At 44.1% G+C, this 24,940-nt stretch overlaps 1 protein-coding gene and 1 long non-coding RNA gene across 3 annotated transcripts in view; one reads left to right on the top strand and one right to left on the bottom strand.

The window, feature by feature from the left end:
• GAB2 (GRB2 associated binding protein 2) overlaps positions 1 to 6,175 on the bottom strand; it is a 184,771-nt gene extending 178,596 nt beyond the window's left edge. Inside the window, exon 1 of one of the 2 annotated variants that reach the window (XM_024987410.2) lies at positions 5,903 to 6,175. In XM_024987410.2, coding sequence (XP_024843178.1) covers positions 5,903 to 5,983 — 81 coding nt within the window. In that variant the 5' untranslated portion in view covers positions 5,984 to 6,175. The remainder of the gene's footprint in view (positions 1 to 5,902) is intronic. The other variant, XM_059883233.1, reaches the window with a different exon arrangement.
• On the top strand, positions 2,604 to 24,935 carry LOC132344251 (uncharacterized). The gene is made up of 3 exons (XR_009493441.1): positions 2,604 to 4,724; positions 10,035 to 12,921; positions 23,447 to 24,935. It is a non-coding gene; the product is annotated as an uncharacterized lncRNA (long non-coding RNA).
• The last annotated feature ends 5 nt before the right edge of the window (positions 24,936 to 24,940 follow it).

Below are 24,940 nucleotides of genomic sequence, written 5' to 3'. Positions count from 1 at the left end.
CTGTATTGTGTGTGTGTGTGTGTGTGGGGTCACATCTTCTTTATCCATTCATCTACTGATGGATACTTGGATTGTTTTCATATTTTGGCTATTGTGAATAATGCTGCAATCACCACTGTGGTATACATATTGCTTCAATATCCTATTTTCACTTCCTTTGAATATATACTCAGAAGTGGAACTGCTGGATCATATGACAGTTCTATTTTTAGTGTGGTGGTGGTGGTTTAGTCGCTAAATCCTGTCTGGCTCTTGCGACCCCATGGACTGTAGCCCACCCTGCCAGGCTCCTCTGTCCATGGGATTTTCCAGGCAAGAATCCTGGTGTGGGTCGCCATTTCCTTCTCCAGGGGATCTTCCGGACCCGGGGATTGAGCCCCGGTCTCCTGCATCGCAGGTGGATTTCTGCATTGCAGCCGGAGTCTTTACCGACTGAGCCACGAGGGAAGTCCCCTCCATACTGTTTTCCATAGTGGCTGTGACAATTTGCATTCCCACCAACACTAAAACAAGGGTTCCCCTTACTCTACAGTGGCAAGTATTCTTGCCAAGACTTGTCGTCTCTGGTCTTCTTGAGGAACAGCTGCTCTAACAGGGGTGAAGGAATAGCTCATAATGGTTTTGATTAGCAGTTCCCTAATGATTCCTGACCGTGAGTTCATTTTCATGAACTGTTGACCATTTTTGCTTCTCCGACCACATGTTCTCTCTCGCCTACCTCTCCAGTCTCACAGCCCTCTACTTTCAACATCCTGCTGGTGGTCCAGCAACACTGAACTGTTTTGTGTCCCTGGACACACACCACGCAGGTCCTGGCCACCTGGCCTCCACTGTCAGTGGTTTCTCTGGCTGGAAAGCTTTCCTCTCTTGGCTTCCTTCTAGTTATGGCATCTCTCCAGGAGGCCTTTCTTTTTCTTCTTTGTAATCCCAGGATTTGAGTGCTTGGCATGTAATGGCTGCTTGATAAATTATTGAACTAAACTATATTTGTTACATTCACAATCTCTGTTGAGAAGACAAGTTTAAAGAAAAATTCAAGGTCAACGGATTACAGGTAATTTTTATTTATACTTCAATATTGTTCAAGCTTTCTAACGATGTGATGACCTGTCAAATTTTAGAAAAATTTAAGAACACTCTGATCAAGAATAAAGTGGAGGAATCAGTGTACCAGATTTCAAGACTTATCAAAAAGCTAGAGTTATCAACAGTATGCAGTATTGCAGAAGGATAGACACATGGGAACCCACGGATCAGTACAGAGAACCCAGAAACAGACCAACACAAATATACCCAACTACTACTACTACTACTAAGTCACTTCAGTCGGGTCCAACTCTGTGCGACCCCAGAGACGGAAGCCCACCAGGCTCCCCCGTCCCTGGGATTCTCCAGGCAAGAACACTGGAGTGGGTTGCCATTTCCTTCTCCAATGCATGAAAGTGAAAAGGGAAAGTGAAGTCCCTCAGTCATGTCTGACTCTTAGTGACCCCATGGACTACAGCCCACCAGCCTCCTCCGTCCATGGGATTTTCCAGGCAAGAGTACTGGAGTGGGGTGCCATTGCCTTCTCCGATATACCCAACTACTTTATGACAAATGGAGAAGGAAATGGCAACTTGCTACCTATTCTTGCCTGGAAAATCCCATGGACAGAGGAGCCTGGCAGCACAGTCTTGTTAACAAAGGGTGCTGGAGCAATCAAGCATCCACTCCCAAGTAATAATGATACTATTAATATTAATGAAAATAATGAATAAAATAAAAATCTCAATCTAGGTCTCACATCTTATGTAACAATTAACTTAGATCATGGACTTAAGTTAAAAATATAAAATCAAAATATTTGGAAGGAAAAACACAGAGAAAATCTCTGCAACAGGGCTAGACAGAGCTCTTGTATTTGACCAAAATAATACAACCCATAAAAAGAAAAATTGCTAAAAAGGGCTTCATCCAAATCAAAAACTTCTCCTCTTCACCCTGTCTGGTAGATGAAAAGACAAGCTTCAGACTGGGAGAAAATATTTGCAAACTATGTATTGACAAGAACTGATAGCTTGAGCATATACAGAACTCTCAAAACTCAACAGGAGAGCTTCTCCAGTGATTCAGTGGTGAAGAACCCACTTGCCAATGCAGGAGACACAGGTCTGACCCCACGTGCCTCAGGACAACTGAGCCCGTGTGCCACAACTACTGAGTGCATGAGCTACAAGTGCTGAAGCCCTCACGCCCGAGAGCCTGTGCTCTGCAGCAAGAGAAGCCACCACCGTGAGAAGTCGCGAACTACAGTGACGAGCAGCCCCTGCTTGCCGCAACTAGAGAAAAGCTTGTGCAGCAACAACGACTCAGCACAGCCAAAAGTAAATAAATAAATAATTTTAAATATATGTAAAAAAATTTTTTTTAACTCCACAGTAAAAAAACAAAGAATCCAAATAGATAACAGACAAAAGACTTGAAGAGAGACATTTGACCAAAGAGTATATACAGGTGGCAAGTAATCATATGAAAAGATATTCAACAACACTGGCCGTTAGAGAAGGTAACCAGTGGGTGAGTGGCTAAACAAATGAACTGTTTTACATCCATGCCATGGAATATTACCCAGCAGCGAAAAAGAATGGACTAACTAGTGATACGTACAACAATGTGGATGAATCTCCAGTGAATCACGCTGAATGAAAAGAGCAATCCTCCAGAGTTATGCTGTGTGAATCCACTTATATAAAACTCTTGAAATAATATATTAGCACGGAGAAGGAATCACAGGGTAAGGATGTGGTGGGTATGGGACAGTAGAGGTAAATTTAGAAACGTGACTGCAGTATGCACAGACAGGTACTCCCTTAAAAGCTTCGGTTTTCTTTGTGAAGGGGTGGGCAAGGTCGTCCGCTAAGACTGAAGGGATGGATTAACTTCTATTCCCAGAATCTAATACAGTTTCTGGGACACAGATCTTTTAATAAATGAGCTTACTGAACAAACAAGAGTTTTCTTAACTCAGGTTGTTCTTTAGCGTCAATACACAATTTTCTCCAAACCAGCCACTAGGGGGCAGTGCTGCTGCCTATCTTTTCCCCTAATATTTTAACCCAGTGAAAACAACAGAAAATAACCGGGCAGTGTGTGTCAACGTGTTTTTTTTTCCTCAAGAAGATATCGTTTCAACTTTACATCCATGCATACGTGCATGCACACACATACACATGCAGACTGTGGAATGATGGGAGGGCAGTTCCTTCTGCCAGCCTCTCACTGCAACCATACTATGTCGCCCCCGAGGTAATACTCACCATTTCCCAGAGGTCATTTTTTTGGTAATTCCTCGAGGGCACACAGCAAATAATGAACAGACCCTTTAAACTTTCTTACAATTGATAACTTAGACCACACATTAATGAAGGAATCCCTAAAGTTAATCCTGGTAACTAACATACATTTTCCATAGCTTCAAGTTGATTTTTTTTTAAAACCCCTATACCTACCACCAACCCAAATTAACTAAAAAGTAGATTAAAAAAATAATTTTAAATGGTGTAATCTATTTCATAAACTTCTTTTTGCTTTGTTTCAGATTCCTAACACAGTCTTATAATAAAGATTTCTCAATCTATAATATCACATGGCTAACATATATAACAGAATAAGCAACAGTTTGGGGGTGTGTGTTTAGTCATGGGGCTAGAAAATTTCCTACTTTGGTTCTAGTGAACTTGGGCCTCTAATGAACAGAGGAAGCTGGCAGAGTTCTAACTTAAAACAGAAATTCTCAAAACCCCCAAAGAAAAGAAGATGTAAAGGAAGACAGGGTTACACAAACCAGCTCAGCTTCAATTAAGACAAGTGAACATCCACAGTAGGGGAGACTTCCAGTCATACCAATGGAACACATCACACCCTAGCCTAAGAAAACCTACCAGTTTGGCCTTATGGTCTGGAGTACGAGGGAGATAACGAAAAGGCTGAAGTCATCTTATGACTTAAGGCTGTCAAGTACTTCAAATGAGGGCAAAAGGTGCTTGACCCCAAAGCCTCTGAACCCGGTTATTTTGAACTAAAGTTGCTTGGAAACAAAAATACCCAAGAAATAGATCATCATCATCATCATCTACAGTCAATTAGATAAAGTGTCAAATTGCGAACTGTTTCAAAAACAAAGTTTCAAGGTTGTTTAGGGCAGTGTTCTAACTTGACAATTAAGTCTCATTTTTATTGGATACTTTATTCCACTAGCTCTGGTAAGGGATGGTATTACACTTTGATTGACAGTCTTCTGAAGCTCTTGGGGCCGAAGATTTTGTTTGCTTTATACTTGTGAAAAGATTAATAGCAAATTACTCTTCTTAGCTAATATAAAAATGCACCTTTGCTAAGGAACTGATATGGCCCTCAAGAGGAGAAAAGCTTCTTTCTTAACAACTATAGTTCTTTGGCTACATGGACATCTCTGAAAATGAGCTTTAAAACTGAGATGAACACTTTATTGTCTCATACCTTCTATATTTAAAATCTGTGTCCACTTTTGAAAGTCATGTGCTAAATCCTTAGTCTTTTTTTTCCGCCAGCAGATGATCTAAATAAGAGCCTGATTTCATTTACATACACACTCACTTGCACTCCCCAACAACACTTCCTTTGAAAAACAGAATGTCACTTCCTCAATCCAGAGGCCAGAAGTCCCTTGGTTCTGATCTGGGGAGCCAAGACAGGAAACTCTGGTAAGCTTTTGCCTCTCCCCCTGTGGACAGCCACGGGTGCAGCTGACAGCGGGCAGGGTCTATTCAGAGCTCCCTTGATGCACTGCAGCTGGAAGGCAACAGCTCACTTCCATGCTGTGGGAACGATCCCAGAGTCCAGCACGGACAGGCAGTTTAACAACGGCATTTCACAGCAAGGGAAGAGGAGAGGATGGGAGACCCGGACATCTTTTAGCGACCTTACTTCTATTTCCAAACTCAGTCGAATAACCCAAGGCTGATTTCAGCCAAATCTCAGTCACTGGCATCATCTTGTACTTTGACCCCACCAAGCCAGGCATCTTCTGGTGGGACCGGGGCGGGGGGGGGGGGGGGGGGAGGGGAGGGGGACCAGACCACTCACAGCTCACACCAGGCTGCACGACCCTCCCCAGGAGTGGAGCCTCTCACTTAAAAGGGAGCGGCTGTCCCGGTAATTTCAGTAAACTCTGTCGGTTAGCACCACCTGGCAACTGAGACCCTTGATCTCTCCTGACCCCAGACGCCAAAGGGCTGTACAACACAAGAGCCGGGCCAGTAGTAGCAGACCAAACTGCAGTGTCACCTTCGCGGGGTGGGGGGATGCATGTGAGAGACATACAGCATAAAGGCAAAGAAGGGGGACAAACAAATGAGTCACTTAATACAAGGGCTGCACATGCTGCTGACGCTGCCCGTGATGCAGCGGCTGTGGACTGGAAGGAAGCAGGCGGCCACCGGGAGGGGCGGGCAGGGAAAGCGCGGTGGGAAAGGGTGGGAGGCGCGTCGCCCTTTGTGGGGGGCCCGGCCGCGCGGCCCCTCGGCCTACGTCCCCCCTTTCCCGCCCACTCCCCGAGCCCCGCAGGCTGGAGCCGCTCGGGGTCAGTACGGACCCCCCGGCCGCGGGAATCAACTCTTTACGGTCTATGAAAACAATCAATACAAACTTCAATACGGGGTTTAGTTTACGGGGAGGCTGGCCGGGGAGGCGCCGCAGCCTCAACCTGGCCGCCCGCCCGCCCCGCCCCTCGGCGGCGCACCTGTGACAGGTGTGCAGCAGCCCCGGGTCGCGGGGCGCGCCGGCCGCTCCCGGCACCCCCGCTCGCGCCTCCGCGAACCCTCCCGGGGAGCCCGGCCCGTAGGCAGGCCGCGGAGCGCCCCTCGCCCCCGCCCGCACTCACATAGCGCCTCAACTTCTTCTCGGGGGGCGATTTCCTCAGCCAGCCAGTGCACACCACGTCGCCGCCGCCGCCGCCGCTCATGCTGCCGGCAGCCCGGAGCCCGCCGCGGGGTCGGCGGACGAGGGCGCGGGCCGCTGGCTCAGCCGGCCGGCGGTGCGCGGCTCGCGGCGAAGGGGAGGGGCTGGGGCGGCCGGCGGCCGCGGGGCGAGGGCGAGGGCGAGGACGAGGCGGCGCGGCCCGGCTGCCTCGCGCGCGCCCGCGCCTTCTCCCGGCCCGGCCGCGGCGGGGGCGCCCCGGCAGGAAGGGCGGCGCGCGCTCGCCACGCCCACAGCCCGCCGCGCCCCCGGGCGGGCCGCCTGCGGAGACGCGGACACCGCCTCGCGCCCTGGACCCAAGGCTCTCGGGAGCGCCCGCGGCCGGCCGCGCCCCCCGGGGTCTTTTTTCCGAAGCCTCCGGCAGTCAGCGGGGCAGGCGGCCGCGCCCTTGGTGGGCGTGGGGTAATGGGCAGGGACTGCGCGCCCTCGATGGTGAATCGACCTTTCACAGAGGGTCGTCAGCCAGGGGCCCGAGGGCTGCTCCTCTGTCCATTCCCCCTTCGTTTCAGGTTTCAGTGGGTCAGGTTCTGGCTGAAATGAGTGATTCGCTTTCCAAGAGTTTCATTAACTCTCACCCCCTTGGTGGGAGAAGAAAAAAAAAAAAGATTACTACGTGTTGGGCTGGGCGTACGTTCCTTGCTTACATGATCTTCGTTACGAATCTCCAAATTGAGTGGGGTGCATTATTACCATTTCACAGATAGCCTAAAGCCTTGGCAGTGCAGTCAACTTTCTCATTCTAGGGATGGGTCGGGGTTGGGAGTGGTACTGCTCATCTATTTAAAGTGGAGAACTGCTTTCACGTCCGCATTAATTTAGGGTCCTCTTATTATCAGAATGGAGCAGGAACTGGCAACCCACTCCAGTATTCTTGCCTGGAGAATTTCATGGACAGAGGAGCTTGGCGGGCTGCAGTCCATGGGGTTGCAAAGAGTAGGACACGACTGAGCGACTAACACACTATTATCAGAAAATAAAGTTCTGCTGGCTTCCACACTGCCTCTGGGAAAAGCAATTCAGTAGAAAATTCTTACGATCTGTAGAATCAAGGGGGCAAAAATGAGTCAAAAATACTATTTCATAGTGAATTGGAAGGCAAGATGGTGTAGGGCAAGAAACTGGGGTCAAAATTTTTTAGCGCTCCAACTTACTGACACAAGTTACGAGAACTCTCTGGGGCTCATATGATGCAGATGCCTCTTACTGCGTTGTGGAAAGGCTTAACTGAGATGGAGAACGCAGAAGCACATACCTGATGAATCTAGCATTTTGTGGGGAGGGAAAAGGGGAAAAAGCCCCCAGCAAACCCGGAAACCTTTGGTTAAAGGCTCTTTTGAACTCACAAAGTACCTTTACAAGCAGCGTTAAAAGGTTAGGCTCTCCACCCTCGCCCCGGTTTCTTTGAAGAGTGGATAGAAACCCGTTATGTCAATAGGGAACTTCTGCGGGCATCTTGCACTCCCGAAAACATCAGACTAAGGCTACTTTGCTCATTTCCCGATCTCTGTGCAGCAAAGCTAGCTGTTGCAAGCTGTTGGACATCCTTCTGATTTTACAGATCTTTGTTGGGTTGGGGAAAACTCAACCATTTCAGTTTGTAAACGCTAATTCTAAGCTAATTCTATGCTTAGCTCTTCTAAGCACCTGGGAGGGTTTAGCAATCAGCAACCCTGGACCCAATTTTCACTGATTTTCTTCACTATCCGGTGTGCTGCTGGATATCCATGTAAAAGCAGGACAATCGGGCTATCTCGGGTACCAGGGCCTTTTAGCCTTTCAACTGAGGTATACTTAAGACACATGCAAGGGCCACCACCAGAATTATAGCCATTTTAACCTCTGGCTTTAAGTACCTTCTATAAAACCTGACACAAATATCAAAATATTCAAAGCCTGCCAAATCAATCAGGAGGCGGTGACTCTTGACCAAAATAAAGCAATCCTCTGACTTCATTCACATCTGAGTCATGGTGCCAAGACTCAGGGATTGCAGAGTCTGAGAAATCTGCATGGCTTGTTTGCAGCTGAGGTTTGTGATGCAAGTCAGGCATACACACAGGAGGCCTTATCTTTCCTTAGAAGAGTAGTCTTCTGTTAAGTGTCTTTTTATAGCTATAGGATTCAAGACAGACTGGGAGACTGTTCAGCAACCATTAGTTGGGAGTTGGGCTGCACTTGGCCAGAAACTCTTGAGGGTCTTATTTTGTTTAGCTAAAGATGCCACACACCTGTATTTTATTTACAATTTCCTGTGGAAACATTTCGAGGCCAATGACAGGAGAGAGCCTTGAAATACAAGAGTATCAGCGTCAGAAGTCTTCTCTGAACATACCCCTCCTCCCCCAAAGGTTAGAGGAAGGGGCTCTTCTTGGTGCTCGCCCCCGGCTCCCCAATCTTTTCATTACTCAGTTGCCAGTACTTAGCTAGGGCTGCTCATGGGTGGAGGGACTGCTGCTGAGGTCCTTGGCTGCATCCCCATGTGGCTCAGTCTTCTGGGCCTGAGATAGGTAGAAGCCAGGCCTAGAAACAGACTTCGCACAGGACGTTCCTGTCCGGGCCTTTGCTAAGTCCTCTCCATTCCTTTGCTAAGTCCTCTCCATTCCTTGCCCTTTTTTTTTTTTTTTTTTTAATGCTCCTTGGTTTTCACTGGGGAGGGATGGAAAACAAATCATCTGAATGATTTATTTAGATGAAGATCGGCGCCATCTATTGGAACCAGTTGGGACGACAGTCCCCCCCTTCCCCCGAGAGGACGTGCATCACTAGTCTATAATTTAGGCAATTTTGATTAAAGACCACAGGTATTTCCTGGGGGAATTAATGACCCGCTGCAAGGAGCGCCGTTAATTCTGTATTCATTAAATCCCCAGGAAATGACCCATCTTATAAGGAGGGTTTCTCTGGAGGGGCACTGCAGAGATTAGAGAAACGCACACCTGGGAGGAAAGCCAGAGCACCACGTTTCGCTCCCGCCCCTCCCCCCACAGAGCCTGAGTTCTAAAGGGCGCACTCTGACTTTTGAGTGTCCTCAGCGACAGCCTGCATCCGTGCCTGTCTCGGAGTTGAGGCTTTGTGGCCGGTGGCAGGTGCATGGCTGGTGGAACGCTCCCAGGAGCGGGCTGGAAGGAGAGATGTCCTCAACTGCACACCAGACCGGGTGATTAATACCGCCCACGCCAAGCCTGACGTCAGTGATCGGACTGGGGGTGGGAACAGATGTTTGTGTCCTAGCCCTTCTGCCTTTTCTCCCTTTCAGTTTAGTTGACAGGTTAATTTCTGCTTGCTGCTTGTCAAGGTCAGTATAACCAGCTGGGCCACCTCAGCTGGTGACTTTCAGGACACTTCTTTCTCAGGCATGTTGAGCTGGCAGCCTTTCTAACACCCAGGTGCTTTGAGCCCACTTGCTTCCCTCCATCACATTAATCTGACCTACTCAAATCAACTTTCAGCATTTGGGTGGGACTGAGATCTGAAAGTGAGCTTGGAGTGTGGTTGAAGACCTAACTGGGTTTCCTCCCTGTTATACCCAATGGGAGACATTCTGGAAGTAAGCTTTCTTAAAGAGAAAAGTTTGAGCAAGTTGTTCCCCAATTTCTCCTTTGTAAAGAATAAGAACCTGTGCTAATTGCTTTAGGGCAGTTAGGTTCCTGGGACATCTCTGCTGCCATGGTGGTGACATCACACTACCCCCAGATCAGGCTGCAAAATCAGGTACCAAATTCTTGGAAGAACAAAGGCTGTCAAGGTCCCTGGCAAAGTGCCTTAGAACTCCAAACCCTACTTTGCAAGATGACCCCTTACCTCCTTCAGAGTCCTTCTACCTTGAATTAGGCCTTGAACAGATTATTTCAAGACCCCTTTCCCTAAAATTCATGTATCTAACCCCCAAAACAGTTGTTCATTCTTAAGGGTCACACTGCACCTGTATAAACTGGGTTATCACACTGTACTGTAAAAAGTTCCTGTTTACTTGTCAAAGAACTGTGAGTTCCCTGAAGGCTGGACTGCGTTTTCCTTTTTTTTTTTTGTATCCCCAGAACCTCCAAGCATGATGTCAGGCATAAAATAGATGTTCAGTAAACATTTGTGAATGAAGGAACCAGCCCTTAAGGATGACAAGTGAGAGCTATGGACCCTTGGGGCATCCAGTACTCTCGGATCATCCACACCGGATAACAGTATCTGAGAAGGTACCTGTAACCAGCAGAAGTGCTTAAACCCAGAGGGACTGGCCTGATGGGAGGGGCTGAGCAGCTGGAGGTAATTCTTTGAAGTTTCACTTGTTAACCCTCGGTTTCCAAATCTGTGGTACAGATTCCCCAGAAACCCCCCTGTCTGGGACTAATAATTAAAATCATTTGTGGTTGATCTGGTGTCTGGCCTCGTTCTGACAATTCGACAGGGTGCTGTCACCTGTACCAACAGTACTAGCAGGGGCCAGAGGAACCATTCTCCCTGACTCAAGCTGGGTTTCATAGCACGGTGGACCAGAAATGCCTTTCTTCTGCACCAAATGCAGGCAGAGTTGCTGTGCGGATTTGTTAGTCTTTGTTTTGCTGGGGATCCAAATGCCACAGGAGATTATCTAACTAATTCCACCAGTTATCCAAGATGACGGTTGGACCCATACAACCAGTGATGGGCTGGTAAAAGTTTAAAACCTGGCTCTCTGGTAGGGTCAGCAGTAGCCTTGATTTGTAGTATGTGACAATTTTTGTGCAGCAAATATGAACCTCCCCACAATTTTCTCCCCAACTATTAATGATTTTAAGCTATCAACTTCATGTCTTTGAATACAGAGTTAAAAAATGCACAGTAATACACCTTTAGTACTTCCATCAAAAAGATACAATAGACATAATGCCAAAAGCAAATAGTAAAATGTATCAAAATAATTAGTAACTGATGAATTCTGGTTAGTTTTTAAATTAAAGTATCATTCACATACCAGAAGTATCACGCTTTTAACCTGTACAGGTTAAAAGCGTGTACAGGTTTTTAGTATATTCTTGAGTTGTGCTACCATCACTGCTATCTAACTTTAAAACATTTTCATCACTCCAAAAGAAACTCCACATCTATTAGCAGTCACTTCTCATTTCCCCAACAGCATTTGCTGGCAACCACTAACTTACTTTCTGTCTCTATGGATTTGCCAATTCTGAACATTTCATATAATCGGACTCATATACCACATGGCCTTTTGTGTCTGACTTTTCACTTAGTACAATGTTTTCAAGGTTCATTCCTGTTGTGACATCAGTTTTTCTTTATTCCTCTTTATGGCTGAGTAATATTCCAGTATAGCCATGCACCATGTTTTACTTATGTATACTCATCAGTTAATACATATTTTAGTTGTTTCTACTTTTGGACTATTATGAGTAATGTTGCTGTGAACATTCATGTACAAGTTTTTGTGTGAATCTATGTTTTCACACTCTTCACTATACAGCTAGGAGTCAAACTGCTAAGTCACACTGTGACCCTGCGTTTAACTTTTTATAGAACTCTCTGTTTCCCACAGTGGTTACACCATTTTACATTTCAAGCAGCAGTGTATGAGGATTCCAAGCTGTCCACATCTTCTCCAATACCTGTTATTTTCCACTTTTAATGATAATTTAATTTCAATGTTATTCTTTAGCAATCAGCTTGCAAAATTTTCCATAATTTAACAATCCCTTCTCACAGGCTGGCATGAGCCAGCCCAGAACACCAGTACATACAGCCCTCCACAGAAAATCCCACTGTCCTTCTCTGTAGTCAGTTCCACTTCTTTTTGCTGACAAGAATAATGCCCAACAGATTTGGATTTCCTTCTTACATCCTTCCTATAGAAAACTGAAACAGAAAACCTCAGGGTTTTTTTTCTCTTTCATTTCTGGAATTAAGAAGATTTTTGAATCTGGAGAATCACAAGGTTTTCAGCTCCCACCAAGCACTCTGGGCAGAATAGAGAGTTTCCCTCCTCCATTTACGTTGAGAACAAAAATAAAACCCAAAATGTATTTTCCTGACACCCAGATGTATCTTCTGGATGAGCTCTTGAGCAGTTGCTTCAACAGGGCAAACAGCTGTGGTCTGTTTCAACATAATTTGATGTAATCAGGGTTAATTTTGATGATGCAGTAACTCTGAAGACTGTTTTTTAACTGGATTACTGTTGGGTCAACAATCATGTGGCATTACATTTAGTGGCTGAAACAAAAGCCAGAATTAAAGCAGCCTTCCCCCCAGCCCCCTTCTAAATGACAGCCCCGCTGGGATTAGAAGTTATGAGGCACATGTAACACAATTAACTAAAAAAAGAAAGTAGCTGCAGTGAAATTACACGCAAGCTTCTCCAAGGTCCAGAGGGTCCACTGAGAGAAGAGCTGGAAGCGTATTTGTTGTTGTTGTTTTCTTTTCCTAGAGTAGTGAGAACACGTTGGCAGACATCATTATAACTTCGTATTTGGAACCGTTTCTGCAGAACAAAGTCTTTATCTTACTTTGAGGGATCTGGCTGTCAGTGTTTATGCCAGCCCAAAAGCAGGGTCTGAGCTGCTCTAGGCACACACACGCTTTATTTAGTCTCTTCCCACTTTTCAGTTTTGGCTAGTCTGAAACACAGCTAAGGCCCGTGACAAAAGCCATTCTTCAACAGTTCTGGAAAGCAGAATCTTCAAAAATAGATGTCTTGGGAAGCTGCCAAATGTGTTGGTTCTTCAAAATCTCTTTAATTCAATTTTGTAGTTCAAAAAATATCTCATATGCATCCAATCCCCTCTGTAAATAAGTCTCCATTCATTTCTGTTTTTGTGATTTAGGGGATCAAAAAACTTGAAAAGCAAAGAAGTCATCACCCTCCTACTGCAACTTATTTATTAGGAATTCCTCATCTAAATAATTTCCTGATCAACAAATATTCTGAAATAATATGTAAGTGTGACAAAAAGGTAATGAGACAAAGAATAACAAGAATTTTTTTCTACTAGTTTACTAGTGTCTTTAGTTGTAAAAGCAGATATCCATTTTAAATTTGCTTATGCCCCTACAGGGAATTAACTGGTTTAAAAAAAAAAAAAGGTATATCCCATGGAACCCAAGAAAAAGTTGAATGTGGCCTCAGGAAGAACAGCAACCAAGGACTAAATATAGCAAGAACTAGGCAGCCAGTTTGTATGTGTGTGTGTGTGTCTCTCTCACAGGCCATATGGTTTTTCATTTCTGAGTTTTTGCCTTTAGTTCTCTCTGCAAACTGCTTTCTCTGTCTCTTATGGTACATGTTTGTATTATGGCTCCTAAGTTTGTGTGTTCCTGGTTCAAGCAACCAGTCCAGGCTCTCTAGTGTTCTCAACCCCAATTTCCTAAGAGGAAAAGAGACTGGTCCACTTGGGGTCAGGTATCTACCCCTAACCCTATCAGCAAGGGAAGCTCATGTCCCCCCGCCGTTGGTGGGCCACCCACTGGCTAGTATAAGGGTGGGGGATTCTCAGGTGAAAGATGGGTTCAGTAACTAACTAGATACCTTGAACGATGTTTAACAGAGACACAAACACCAATCTTGTTCTTTCAGGACATATCCAGTATTTATCATCTGAAGTTCAGAGAATACTTAGGAAGGCATGTATTTCTATTCAAATACAAAATATGTTTATATTCATATATATATGTGTATATATAAAATTTAGGGGTTTCACATACTTGTTTGTTACTCAGTTCTCAATAAAGATTTTCTGAGAACCTACTATGTATGACAAATTCAGCATAGGAATACTGAGGTAAGATCAAGGTCTTATTAAGAAGTTCAAGCTATTTCTGGGGAGAGAAACAGATAAGCGGGTGTCTACAGTGGCATCTGGGCAAGGTTAGAGCATGAGAAATGATCAGCTAACTATAAGGGACAAACAGAAAGGGCTTAGGTTTTGCTTGTCTTCGGGTGCCTCACAGAGAGGCACAAGAGTAGGCATCAATTAACGTTTGTTCAATTAGATGATGTAAGCAGTAGCTCCTTCCATTTTTAGACAAGAAACTTGTCTAGATTTAGAGAGCAAGGTGGAGAAAACCACTAACTGAAAATATGAGTGACTTTCCGTAAGTTCATCTTAGGACTTGCCTCTGAATTTCTTCCATCAATCAAATACATTCATTCAACAAATATTCACCAGGAACCTACTAGGTACAGGGCGCTTGGCAAGGTGCTGGCTATGAAATGATGAACAGCATGGAGAGGCTCTTGAGAAGCCTACTAACTCACTGTACTCTGGAAGCAGTATCGGAGAGATGCCCTTGAAATTCACATTCAGTAACAGATTTCAACAACAAATTAGGAGTTGAACTCATAGTTACTTCTCATTCCTGAGTTTTTGCTCTATGTTCAGGCAAGGCTGAAAAGGTTAATTTAAAAGTTCAATTTATGCAAGATTTTAGAGACATTTAGGGGAGAAAACCAGTTTGGGAGTTATATTTTAAGGAATATTTCCCTTTTGTCTAGTGGACACATTTCCCTTTTTTGTTTTTGGACACCTAATTCATTCAAGGGTTATTTAATGAGTACTCACTATGTTCCACATACTCTCCAAAGCACTAGACACACAAAGATAAATGCCCTCTCCTTCTCACGAAGCTCATGTTCTGACAAAGAAGAAAAACGACAGCGTGAGACGACTGGTACTTGCGTATGGTAGGAGGGAGGGAGTCTGGAAACCGCTGGCCAACCCCTGGTATCCTGAGATGCAAGTACTACAAATACTAACACCAGTAATACAAACATATGAAAATGCAGCAATCCTAGCTGCATTTTGGAGTGTCACCACTCTTGAAATAAAACCCCATGGCCTCGGAGAGCGTGGTTAGAGTTGTTAATATCTTGAATCTGGGTGACTAAGAGGCGACAGGTGTGTAGCTGAGAAAGCCACCCAAGCCCTATCACAGGCATGTGGAGACAGGCAGCGCTCAGCCAGGGTGCAGGGCACACTCCAGCTCGACAGGCAGGACAGGACTCTGTTGAGGGCTGCCAACCCATGAGAAAAAAGTTAATCAAGAGTGAAATGACAGTCAAAATAAACACCCGAAAGTTTCCATACGTATTTTTGTGGTTGTTGATCCATGAATAGCCCACTCCTACGCTTTCTGAGAAACATTAACCCGATACAAGAGCCTTCCAGCACAAGTTAGTGAATTGGGTTAGTGAGCTGGGTTTTTTTCAATAAAGGTGACATGTGTGGTTGGGGGCAGGGGTGGAGAAAGGAAGGGGAAGCACCTGGATGTCACTTTATTACAGGCAAAGGAGGAATCAGAGTGGGAGAGAAACACATCACAGAGAAAAACACAGGAGAGGTAGTGGAATAGAAAGGAAGAGAGGGAGAGGGAGAGGTTGAGAGGTGCGGCAGGGTCTGGGCCTCATGGGTTCCAGGGCCACAGCCTTCTGTGGGCTGGCTGTCCAGTCCTTGATAGAGAGGCACAGAAGCCAGCTCAAAGGTCCAGACAGAACGGTCAAATTCTTCAATGAGCAGATCTGTGTAATTATTACTTTTTACTGTAAAAACATTAAGACCTCACTGAAGGTTTCACACTAATAGTGTGATATTAAACCATCTATATTAGAATCATTCGGGTTTCACAGGTGACACAGAAGTAAAGAATCCGCCTGCCAATGCAGGAGATGCAAGAGGTGGCTCAGTGGTAAAGAATCTGCCTGCCAACGTAGGAGACATGGTTTCAGTCCCTGGGTTGGGAAGATCCCCTGGAGAAGGAAATGACAACCTACTCCAGTCTCAAACTTAAACTGAAGAAGTAGGGAAAACCACTAGGTCATTCAGATATGACCTAAATCATAAATCAAATCCCTTATGATTATACAGTGGAAGTAGATCAAGGGTTAGAGCTGACAGACAGAGTGCCTGAAGAACTATATGGATGGAGGCTCCTAATGTTGTATAGGAGGCAATGACCAAAACCATCCCCAAGAAATGCAACAAGGCAAAATAGTTGTCTGAAGAAGCAAGAATATTAAGAGGTGGCAAGAATACACAGAAGAACTATACAAAAAAGATCTTCATGACCCAGATAACCACAATGGTGTGATCACTCACCTACAGCCAGAAATCTTGGGACTGCAAAGTCAAGTGGCCCTGAGGAACCATCATTATGAACAAAGCTAGTGGAGGTGATGAATTCCAGCTGAGCTGTTAAAGTACTGCACTCATTATGCCAGCAAATTTGGAAAACTCAGCAGTGGTCACAGGACTGGAAAAGGTCAGTTTTCATTCCAATTCCAAAGAAGGGCAATGCCAAAGAATGCTCAAACTATCACACAATTGCACTCATCTCACACGCTAGTAAAGTAATGCTCAAAATTCTCTAAGCCAGGTTTCAACAGTATGTGAACCAAGAACTTCCAGCTGAATTTAGAAAAGGCAGAGGAACCAGAGATCAAATTGCCAACATCCATCAGATATTAGAAAAGGCAAGGGAATTGCAGAAAACATCTATTTCTGCTTTGCTGACTACACTAAAGCCTTTGACTGTGTGGATCACACCCTCTTGATGAAGGTGAAAAAGGAGAGTGAAAAAGCTGGCTGAAAACTCAACATTAAAAAAACTAAGGTCATGGCAACTGGTCCCAGCACTTCATGGCAAATAGATGGGGAAGAAGATGGGAACAGTGACTTTCTTTTCTTGCACTCCAAAATCACTGCGGACAGTTAACTGCAGCCACGAAATTAAAGATGCTTGCTCCTTAGAAAAAATGCTGTGACAAACCTAGACAGCATATTAAAAAGCAGAAATTTCAATTTGCTGACAAAGGTCTGTAGAGTCAAAGCTATGGTTTTTCCAGTAGTCAGGTACAGATGTGAGAGCTGGACCATAAGGAAAGCAGAGCAACTAAGAACTGATGCTTTCAAATTATGGTGCTGGAGAAGACTCTTGAGAGCCCCTTGGACAACAGGGAGATCAAACCAGTTCATCCTAAAGGAAATCGACCCTGAATATTCATTGGAAAGACTGATGCTGAAGTTGAAGCTCCATACTTTGGCCACCTGATGCCAAGAGCCAACCCACTGAAAAGACCCTAATGCTGGGGAAGACTGAGGGCATGAAAATGGGGTGTAACTGAGGATGAGATGGTTGGATGGCGTCACCGATGCAACGAACATAAGTCTGAGCAAGCTCAGGGAGATAGAGAAGGACAGGGAAGCCTGGCACGCTGCAGTCCATGGAGTCACGAAGAGTCAGACATGGCTGAGTGACTGAACAATTAGAATTATTCAGGATGACTGTTAAAAGAATGCAAATTGTGGGCTGTTCCATCCTAGACCTTTTAGGGTGAAACAGACTTTCCAGGGTGATACCAGGATAACCTGAATTTTTAATAAGCTTCCCAGGTGATTCTTACACATAATCAGCTTTGGCAAAGATTATACTAAAGGGGAATCCCTGAGTCATGGGAGCACCTCCTATTTATCTCTGTATCCACAGAATGGAGCACCACACCCAGCACAGTGAGCCTACTGAACTGAACTGAATACACCAAAGACGTTTTGAGAGAAAAGTCACTCCATCCCATATCCTGAAACAGCTGATTCCATTTTCCCCCATACACTTCTAGTCCATGGACATAGCTTTTACATTGTTGTAATTCCAAAGTACAGTTAAAATTTCTTTTTAACACACTTTTTCTTATAATTTCTATGGCTATAAAATATTTCATTCAACATGCAATAAATACCTTTGTTCATACAGATTTTTTGTTTGTTTGTTTTGAAAGGGATTCCCTTTGGAGATTTTACATTTGTGTAGTGTTTTCAATTTATGAAACACAACACTGTATGTTAAATATTATCCTCATTTTGCAGATGCATACACAAACTCAGAGATAAAATAACCTGCTCAAGGTTCCACAGCTAGTATGCAGTATGTCAGACACAAACCATAGTCTTCTCCCTCTACATCTAATACCCGTTCCAGGACGCCAAACATCCAGCACATTTTCTGGCAGGAATCTGACCCCACAGTTTCCTGATGCAGAAACCTGTAATGGAGGATGTAGATGGAAATTACATTTCAAGAGATCACTGGCCAGCTGTACCCTAACTGTATAAGGCATCACTTCCTGCCTGTTGCTGCTGCTGCTGCTAAGTCACTTCAGTCATGCCTGACTCTGTGCGACGCCATAGACAGCAGCCCACCAGGCTCTTCTGTCCATGGGATTCTCCAGGCAAGAATACTGGACTGGGTTGCCATTTCCTTCTCCAATGCATGCATGCATGCTAAGTCGCTTCAGTCGTGTCCGACTCTGTGCAACCCTATGGACAGCAGCCCACCAGGCCCCTCTGTCCATGGGACTCTCTAGGCAAGAATACTGGAGTGGGTTGCCATTTCCTGCCTGTTAGGGAAATGCAAAAAAAAAAAAAAAATGTAATAGTGGTAGAAATCTTCGGTGAAAGAACTTACTGTTCTTCAACAGCAAATTCATAGCTGACCCAAGTCCATTTCTGCAAAGGGGGCTGGGACTGTTGTGAACACTGTGACACTATTAACTGAGCTTCTTCCACAGCATGACAGATAACAGGAGGAGGAACAATCACTATAGGCTACATAAGATGACAGGAAGGAGGCACTTGAGATGTTAAGCCCTTCTAACGTCACGACTGGCGTCACAGGGCGCTTGGGTAGCAGCTAAGTGGATGGTGCAGGGAAGCATTCCTCGACCAAGAGAAAGGCCCGCTTTCAGGATACACTGCCTGGTGAACACCCTAGGGAGGGGTGCAGCCCTTCGGGGAAGGACAGACTGTCCCAACTGAGCAGCTACAGAGTCTATTCTGGAGAAGAGATGGCTGAGGAGAAGGAAGTGTGAGGTGGTTTCTAATTTATTATATTTGCATGCCATGGAGAAGCAGGTTCTGTTACTATCAGGTCACAATCAAGATTTCTCCAAGGCTTTAAAAAAAAGCTATCTCTTGGGCTTCCCTGTTGCCTCAGTGGTAAAGAATCTGCCTGCCAATGCAGAAGATCAGGGTTCAATCCTTGATCCGGGAAGATCCCACAGGCCTTGAGCAACAAAGCCCGTGTGTCACAACTGCTGAGCATGTGCTCTAGGGCCCAGGAAGCCACAACAACTGAGCCCACGTACCACAGCTACTGAGGCCCGTGTGCCCTAGAGCCCATGTTGTGCAAAAAGGAAGCCGCTGCAATGAGAAGCCCACACACCGCAGCAAGGGAAGAGCCCCCATTCGCTGCAGCTAGAGGAAAGCCTGAACAGCAATGAAGATCTAGCACAACTAAAAATGCATGCATAAATAAAATTTTTTAAAAAGTCTTAAGATAGACAGTTTTTACTCACTGACGCTTCAGTGGGTTAATTAGAAACTTGGAAAAATACAGAGGCGAATAATTTATATATTATATACAGGGGGACGGACAGACGAAGAGATTTTTCAAATCTGGGACCACTGGAAAACAGCAAACTAGCAGTTCTTGTTTAGCCAGTGTGCAGAGAACATTCTGCACGTGACAAAAACCAGGTTCTGAGAAATACAGTTCTCACTGTATATATATGTATTTTTAGCATGGAAAAAAAAAAAACCCTTTGCTACAAGGACCCACCAAGTTTCTATTCTCAGAGTATCATCTTGAAATATCAAAGGCTGGTCACTCTGTGGAGGATATTAATAATTCCTATCAAAGCTCTTTCATCTACCTTCCTATGTATATTCTAAGATGATCCCAAGAGAAAGGTAGGAAAAATACACACACAGACATGAAACAGAGAAAACACACAGTGAGCGTAAGTACACTGCTGGGTCTGGGACGCTATATTCCATTTTCAATCTTTACTACCATGTATGTGGGCTCAAGCATCATTTTCCATCACATTCTTAACTTTCTTTTTCCTGTACAGAACAAGGAAATCAGAGGCCAGTGTGCTCTGCACTGGGGCTTAAGATGCAAGATTCGTTGATGACTATAAATAAAGTTTTGTGCTTTCAGTTTTCTCTGGGGGCTGAGAGTGGTGAGCTTTATTTGTAGTCTTACTCTCCAGCATTATTAGGAATTCCTAATAACCAATTTCCGTTAACAAACAAGCTAATCTAACCAAACAAATTTCTGGCACAGTAAGCTACAAAGGAATGAGGTCCATAATCCATTGTGGATATGTTAAAAAAAATATAGTAAACTATAAAACAATGCCCACATGATAGCTGTATTACAAATAACAATTATGAACAGTAAAATCACTGCAGATGGTGACTGTAGCCATGAAATTAAAAGACATTTGCTCCTTGAAAGAAAAGTTATGACCAACCTCAACAGCATATTAAAAAACAGAGACATTACTTTGCCAACCAAGGTCTGTCTAGGCAAAGCTATGGTTTTTCCAGTAGTCATGTATGGATGTGAGAATTGGACTATAAAGAAAGCTGAGTGCCGAAGAATTGATGCTTTTGAACTGTGGTGTTGGAAAAGATCCCCTTGGACTGCAAGGAGATCCAACGAGTCCATCCTAAAGGAAATCAATCCTGAACATTCATTGGAAGGACTGATGCTGAAGCTGAAACTCTAGTACTTTGGTCACCTGATGCAAAGACTGAGTCACTGGAAAAGACCCTGATGCTGGGAAAGACTGAAGGCAGGAGGAGAAAGGGACGACAGAGGAGGAGATGGTTGGATGGCATCACCGACGTGATGGACATGAGTTTGAGTAAGCTCCGGAAGCTGGTGATGGACAGGGAAGCCTGGCGTGCTGCAGTCCCTGGGGTCGCAAAGAGTAGGACACAACTGAGCAACTGAAATGAACTGAACTGAAAGATGTAGTTGAAGAGTCATAATCTGTTAATTCAGTGACTAGCTGCCTGAACGGCAGTTTAAAAACCATCTAAACTCCAGATTTCCTTATAAAAGTTCTCCAGAAACTACAACACACTGTATTAATAATGGATGTAAATCCACTGGATTCCAAACCAAACTTTACAGGAGCCAGCTGGAGTCTTAGCTGACCCAAGGGGCAGTCTAGGGCTCCTGTCAACGGTGGAATGTCTCAATTTCTGGAGGGGTGCTGACCACGATCTAACAAGATCCATCTTACAGAAATCCTACTGAATCATTTTGGCTCAGGGTGATTAAGGATGGTTTCCATTCTTTCCTTAATGCTTTTTCCATTTTTTTTAAATAGGTACTTTATTTTTGGCTGCACTGGGTCTTTGTTGCTGTATAGAGTACTAGCTAGTTGTGGTGTGGGGGCTTCTTATTGTGGTGGCTTCCTTTGTTGCATGCCCTAGGGCACAGGGGCTTCCTCCCTTGCAGCATGTGGGCCCCGTGGTTGGGTTGAGTGGGTTCAGTAGATGTGGGGCACTGGCTTAGCTGCTCTGTGGCATGTGCAACTTCTCGGACCAGGGATTGAACCTGTGGTCCCCTGCATTGGCAGGAGGATTCTTGACCACTGGACCACCAGGGAAGTCCAGCTTTTTCTATCTTTTAATTGGAATATAAACTGGGAAGAACTACAATCAGATATTACTCCCACTTCTTTTTTTTTCTTTTTATTATACATACTTTAGATTGCAGACTGAATACAAATATTGATCAGAAGCCAAAAAACCCCAGACATTTCTTATCAATTCAATCCAGGCCAATCTGTCTTTCAACTCTGCATTTTTATGTTCTTGCCTCACCACTTACTAAAATAAATACATGAATAAATAGCAATCCAATTCAAATAAGCATCTTTCATCTATAATTATCTGAAGTAAGAGATTTAAAGAAGGGTAGAGTTAATCCATCTCACCAATTGCATCTTCAGTGCCTGTTCAGTCATGCTTGAACGTCTACATTCAATTTACAGAGAATATAAACGTACAGCTCTGTAGAGGGATGTTTCTGGCCAATCCCGTTTTAGAGGAACAAAAGGTCAAACAGTCCCTTTGCTGTTCTGTGACAGAGTCTCTGGGCTCGGTCAGAGGCTGGGAGAGCTGTGTCTAGATCTGGAATAGATCACTTACACAATTAAGTTCTTGTCAGACCCTCCTACCCACAGCCACCCCCCACCAAAAAAAAAAAAAATTGACAGCACAACTTCCCCAGGCAGGAGGATAAGCAGATGGAAAGTAACTATTTTTCTCCACCTACTTCAAAATTTGAAACAAGAAAGGGAATTAATGATGGAAAAAACATTCCTAAGTTTTAGAATACATTCTTACTTGAGTTACTATTCTGAGGAAATGTTTGGAAATCTTGGGAAAGCAGAATCTGATTTTTTCCCTCATTGGAAACTGGTTATTCAAGAGAAAATAAACACCCTCAGATCACCTTTTAACTCACAGATTAAGTCCTATAACAGAATAGTCTGTCCTTAAGTATTAAATCCATACCTTTATTCATTATACACAGAATTATACAATGCTGTTTCTGTGTAGAATTTGGATATTCACATATAAGCTGACAAGTTAACATTTAAAAGTTTTTTTCCATTGATGCTGCCTACAAGCAACAGTTTAGTTTTGGCATACTGCCCCCCGCCGGCACCCCCCTTTTTGGACATGCTGTGAGGCAGGTGGGATCTTGGTTCCCTGACTACAGATGGAACCTGCGCTCCCTACAGTGGAAGCATGATTTCTCAAGCCCTGGACCACTAGGGAAGTCCCTAGTTTTGGCTTTTCATCATCCTTATCAGATATCAGTACTTGTTGTTTGTTCACTTATTGGTAAAATGTTAAGTACTGAGTCAAAGATGGGAAATTACTAGGCTGTTATATAAGTGGCCAAGTGTTTGGCTTCAATCAGATACTCATTATGTAATCAACTGTGAGAGAAAAGAATGAATGAGTGTGACAGTTTGGAAATACACTCCTGGAGACTCAAAAAGATAAGGAAGAATATATGTTTGATGCCTTGAGAAGGAACCCTTTCTACCTCACATACACACACATTGAACACACTTAAGTCTACTGTTAAACAACCTTATTATACGTTTGCAGAGACCAAGTATGTACTAAAAGAAAATCTAAAAGTCAGACTCTAAATCAATTATTGTTAGTGACTATGTCCAACAGATTCATAGAAGATTAAGAGACAGATCCTTAGAACTGACCTACTTTAACATGATAGCTCTGCAGCTGAAATAACTGGAGGCCACAAGGATGATCTTACTTGCCTAATGTTCCACAGTTAAGCTACTGGTGGCACTGGGGCCAGAAACTGGGGTTTCTCTCATTCAGTATTCTATCACTGTTCTTTTTGATGCCCAGCCATCATGTTAATTACCATCACAATTCTATCTGGTTCCTCAAAGATCACTGCAGGTATGATTCCTAACAGCCTTGGAAACTATTACTGCATCCAGGTTTCAGGCCTGTGAATATTTGTGATTCTTGCACCACAAAATATAGTATCAAGGCTTAAAGGCCAAATCAAATTAACTGACGTCACGAATGTTTTAAAATAGTTTCTCTCTTTTATCTTCCAGGTCTACGGCTAAATACCATCTTTTCAGAAATGCCTCCTCTAGCAAGCTTATCTACAATTGTCCTATTCTTTACAACTTTTATGTGTGTGTGCGTGCTAAGTCGGTTCAGTCATGTCTGACTCTTTGTGACCCTATGGACCACAGCCCACCAGGCTGCTCTGTCCATGGGGATTCTTCAGGCAAGAATACTTGAGTGGGTTGCCGTGCCCTCCTCCAGGGGGTCTTCCTGACCTAGGGATCGAACCCATGTCTCTCAGGTCTCTTGCATTGGTGGGCTGGTTCTTGAACACTAGTGCCACCTTGGAACATAGGTCACATTTTGAAACAATACATTTGTTTACTTATCACTGGAATATCTTCTCTAACACACTGTAAATTCCATGAAAGCAAGGATTCAGGACACTACTGTTTATTTAGCAACTAGCACAGTTTGTGGCATGTAGAATAAGCTCAGATAATATTTGCTGACTAAACAAATGAATTTATCTCACTATCCCATGGTTGAAACAAGTCATATGGAAGCCATAATTGTCCCTTTTATGCTGTCCCAAGGCTTCCCAGGTGCTCAGTGGTAAAAAAAAAAATCCTGCTGATGCAGGAGATATGAGTTCAATCCCTGGGTTGGGAAGATCCCCTGGAGAAGGAAATGGCAACCCACTCCAGTATTCTTGCCTGGGAAATCCTATGGACAGAGGAGCCTGGAGGGCTACAGTCCATGAGGTTGCAAAAGAGATACAACTTATTGACTAGACAACAACAACTCAAACTTAGTATCTAAACCCAAGGATTAACGTTCCAGGAAAGCAGATTTTAGCTCAGCAAAAGCAACCAATTAGATTCAGAAATGGAATGAGCTGTTTTGTGGGGTACTGAGCTCTTTCCCAAGAGGCTGCCAAGGCACACAGATCCCACTGCTTTGGGCAGAAGTCTGACCCTGACATCTTAGTGTCTCCTATGACTTCCAACTCTAGGCTCTGCAGTTCTTTCCAAATGTTTGATTCTGAGTTAGGTGCATACAGTGCACACAGAAATTCATTAGGAAATAAGCTAAGAGAAGTTATCTAATGAGACTTGGAAAATAGATTATTCACGTATGCATGCCTTTTTACGATTATTTGCTGCATATGAATTCTGAGTTTACAATCTGCCATAAGTCCATGTACCTGTACGTCAATGAAGACTAAAAACAGAGTTAAAAAAATCTGGGTAGCATTTTATGGTTTTAAACACACACACACTTTCATATAATTACCATATCAAGTCTGTGAGGAAAATTATACCTGAGCTTGTACAGGGTAAATGGCTGATCCAAACTCATACATGTACCTGCTAGAACCGTCAGGATGCAAACTCCCAAAGTCAGTGATCTTTCTGACTCCAAATTATCCACCCTTTAGGTTTAGCTATATATCCTCCTCTTGGATGAAAAATACCTTTCTTCTAAATTCAATGGGAAAAGGCCAAATAGAATTTAAAAACCTGTTTTTTTTCTTT

The sequence above is a fragment of the Bos taurus genome, chromosome 29, assembly GCF_002263795.3.
Source record: "Bos taurus isolate L1 Dominette 01449 registration number 42190680 breed Hereford chromosome 29, ARS-UCD2.0, whole genome shotgun sequence".
NCBI classification, from domain to species: Eukaryota; Metazoa; Chordata; class Mammalia; order Artiodactyla; family Bovidae; genus Bos; species Bos taurus.
Note: the sequence above shows the minus strand (reverse complement) of the source record. Positions and strands in the feature narration are given on the sequence as shown.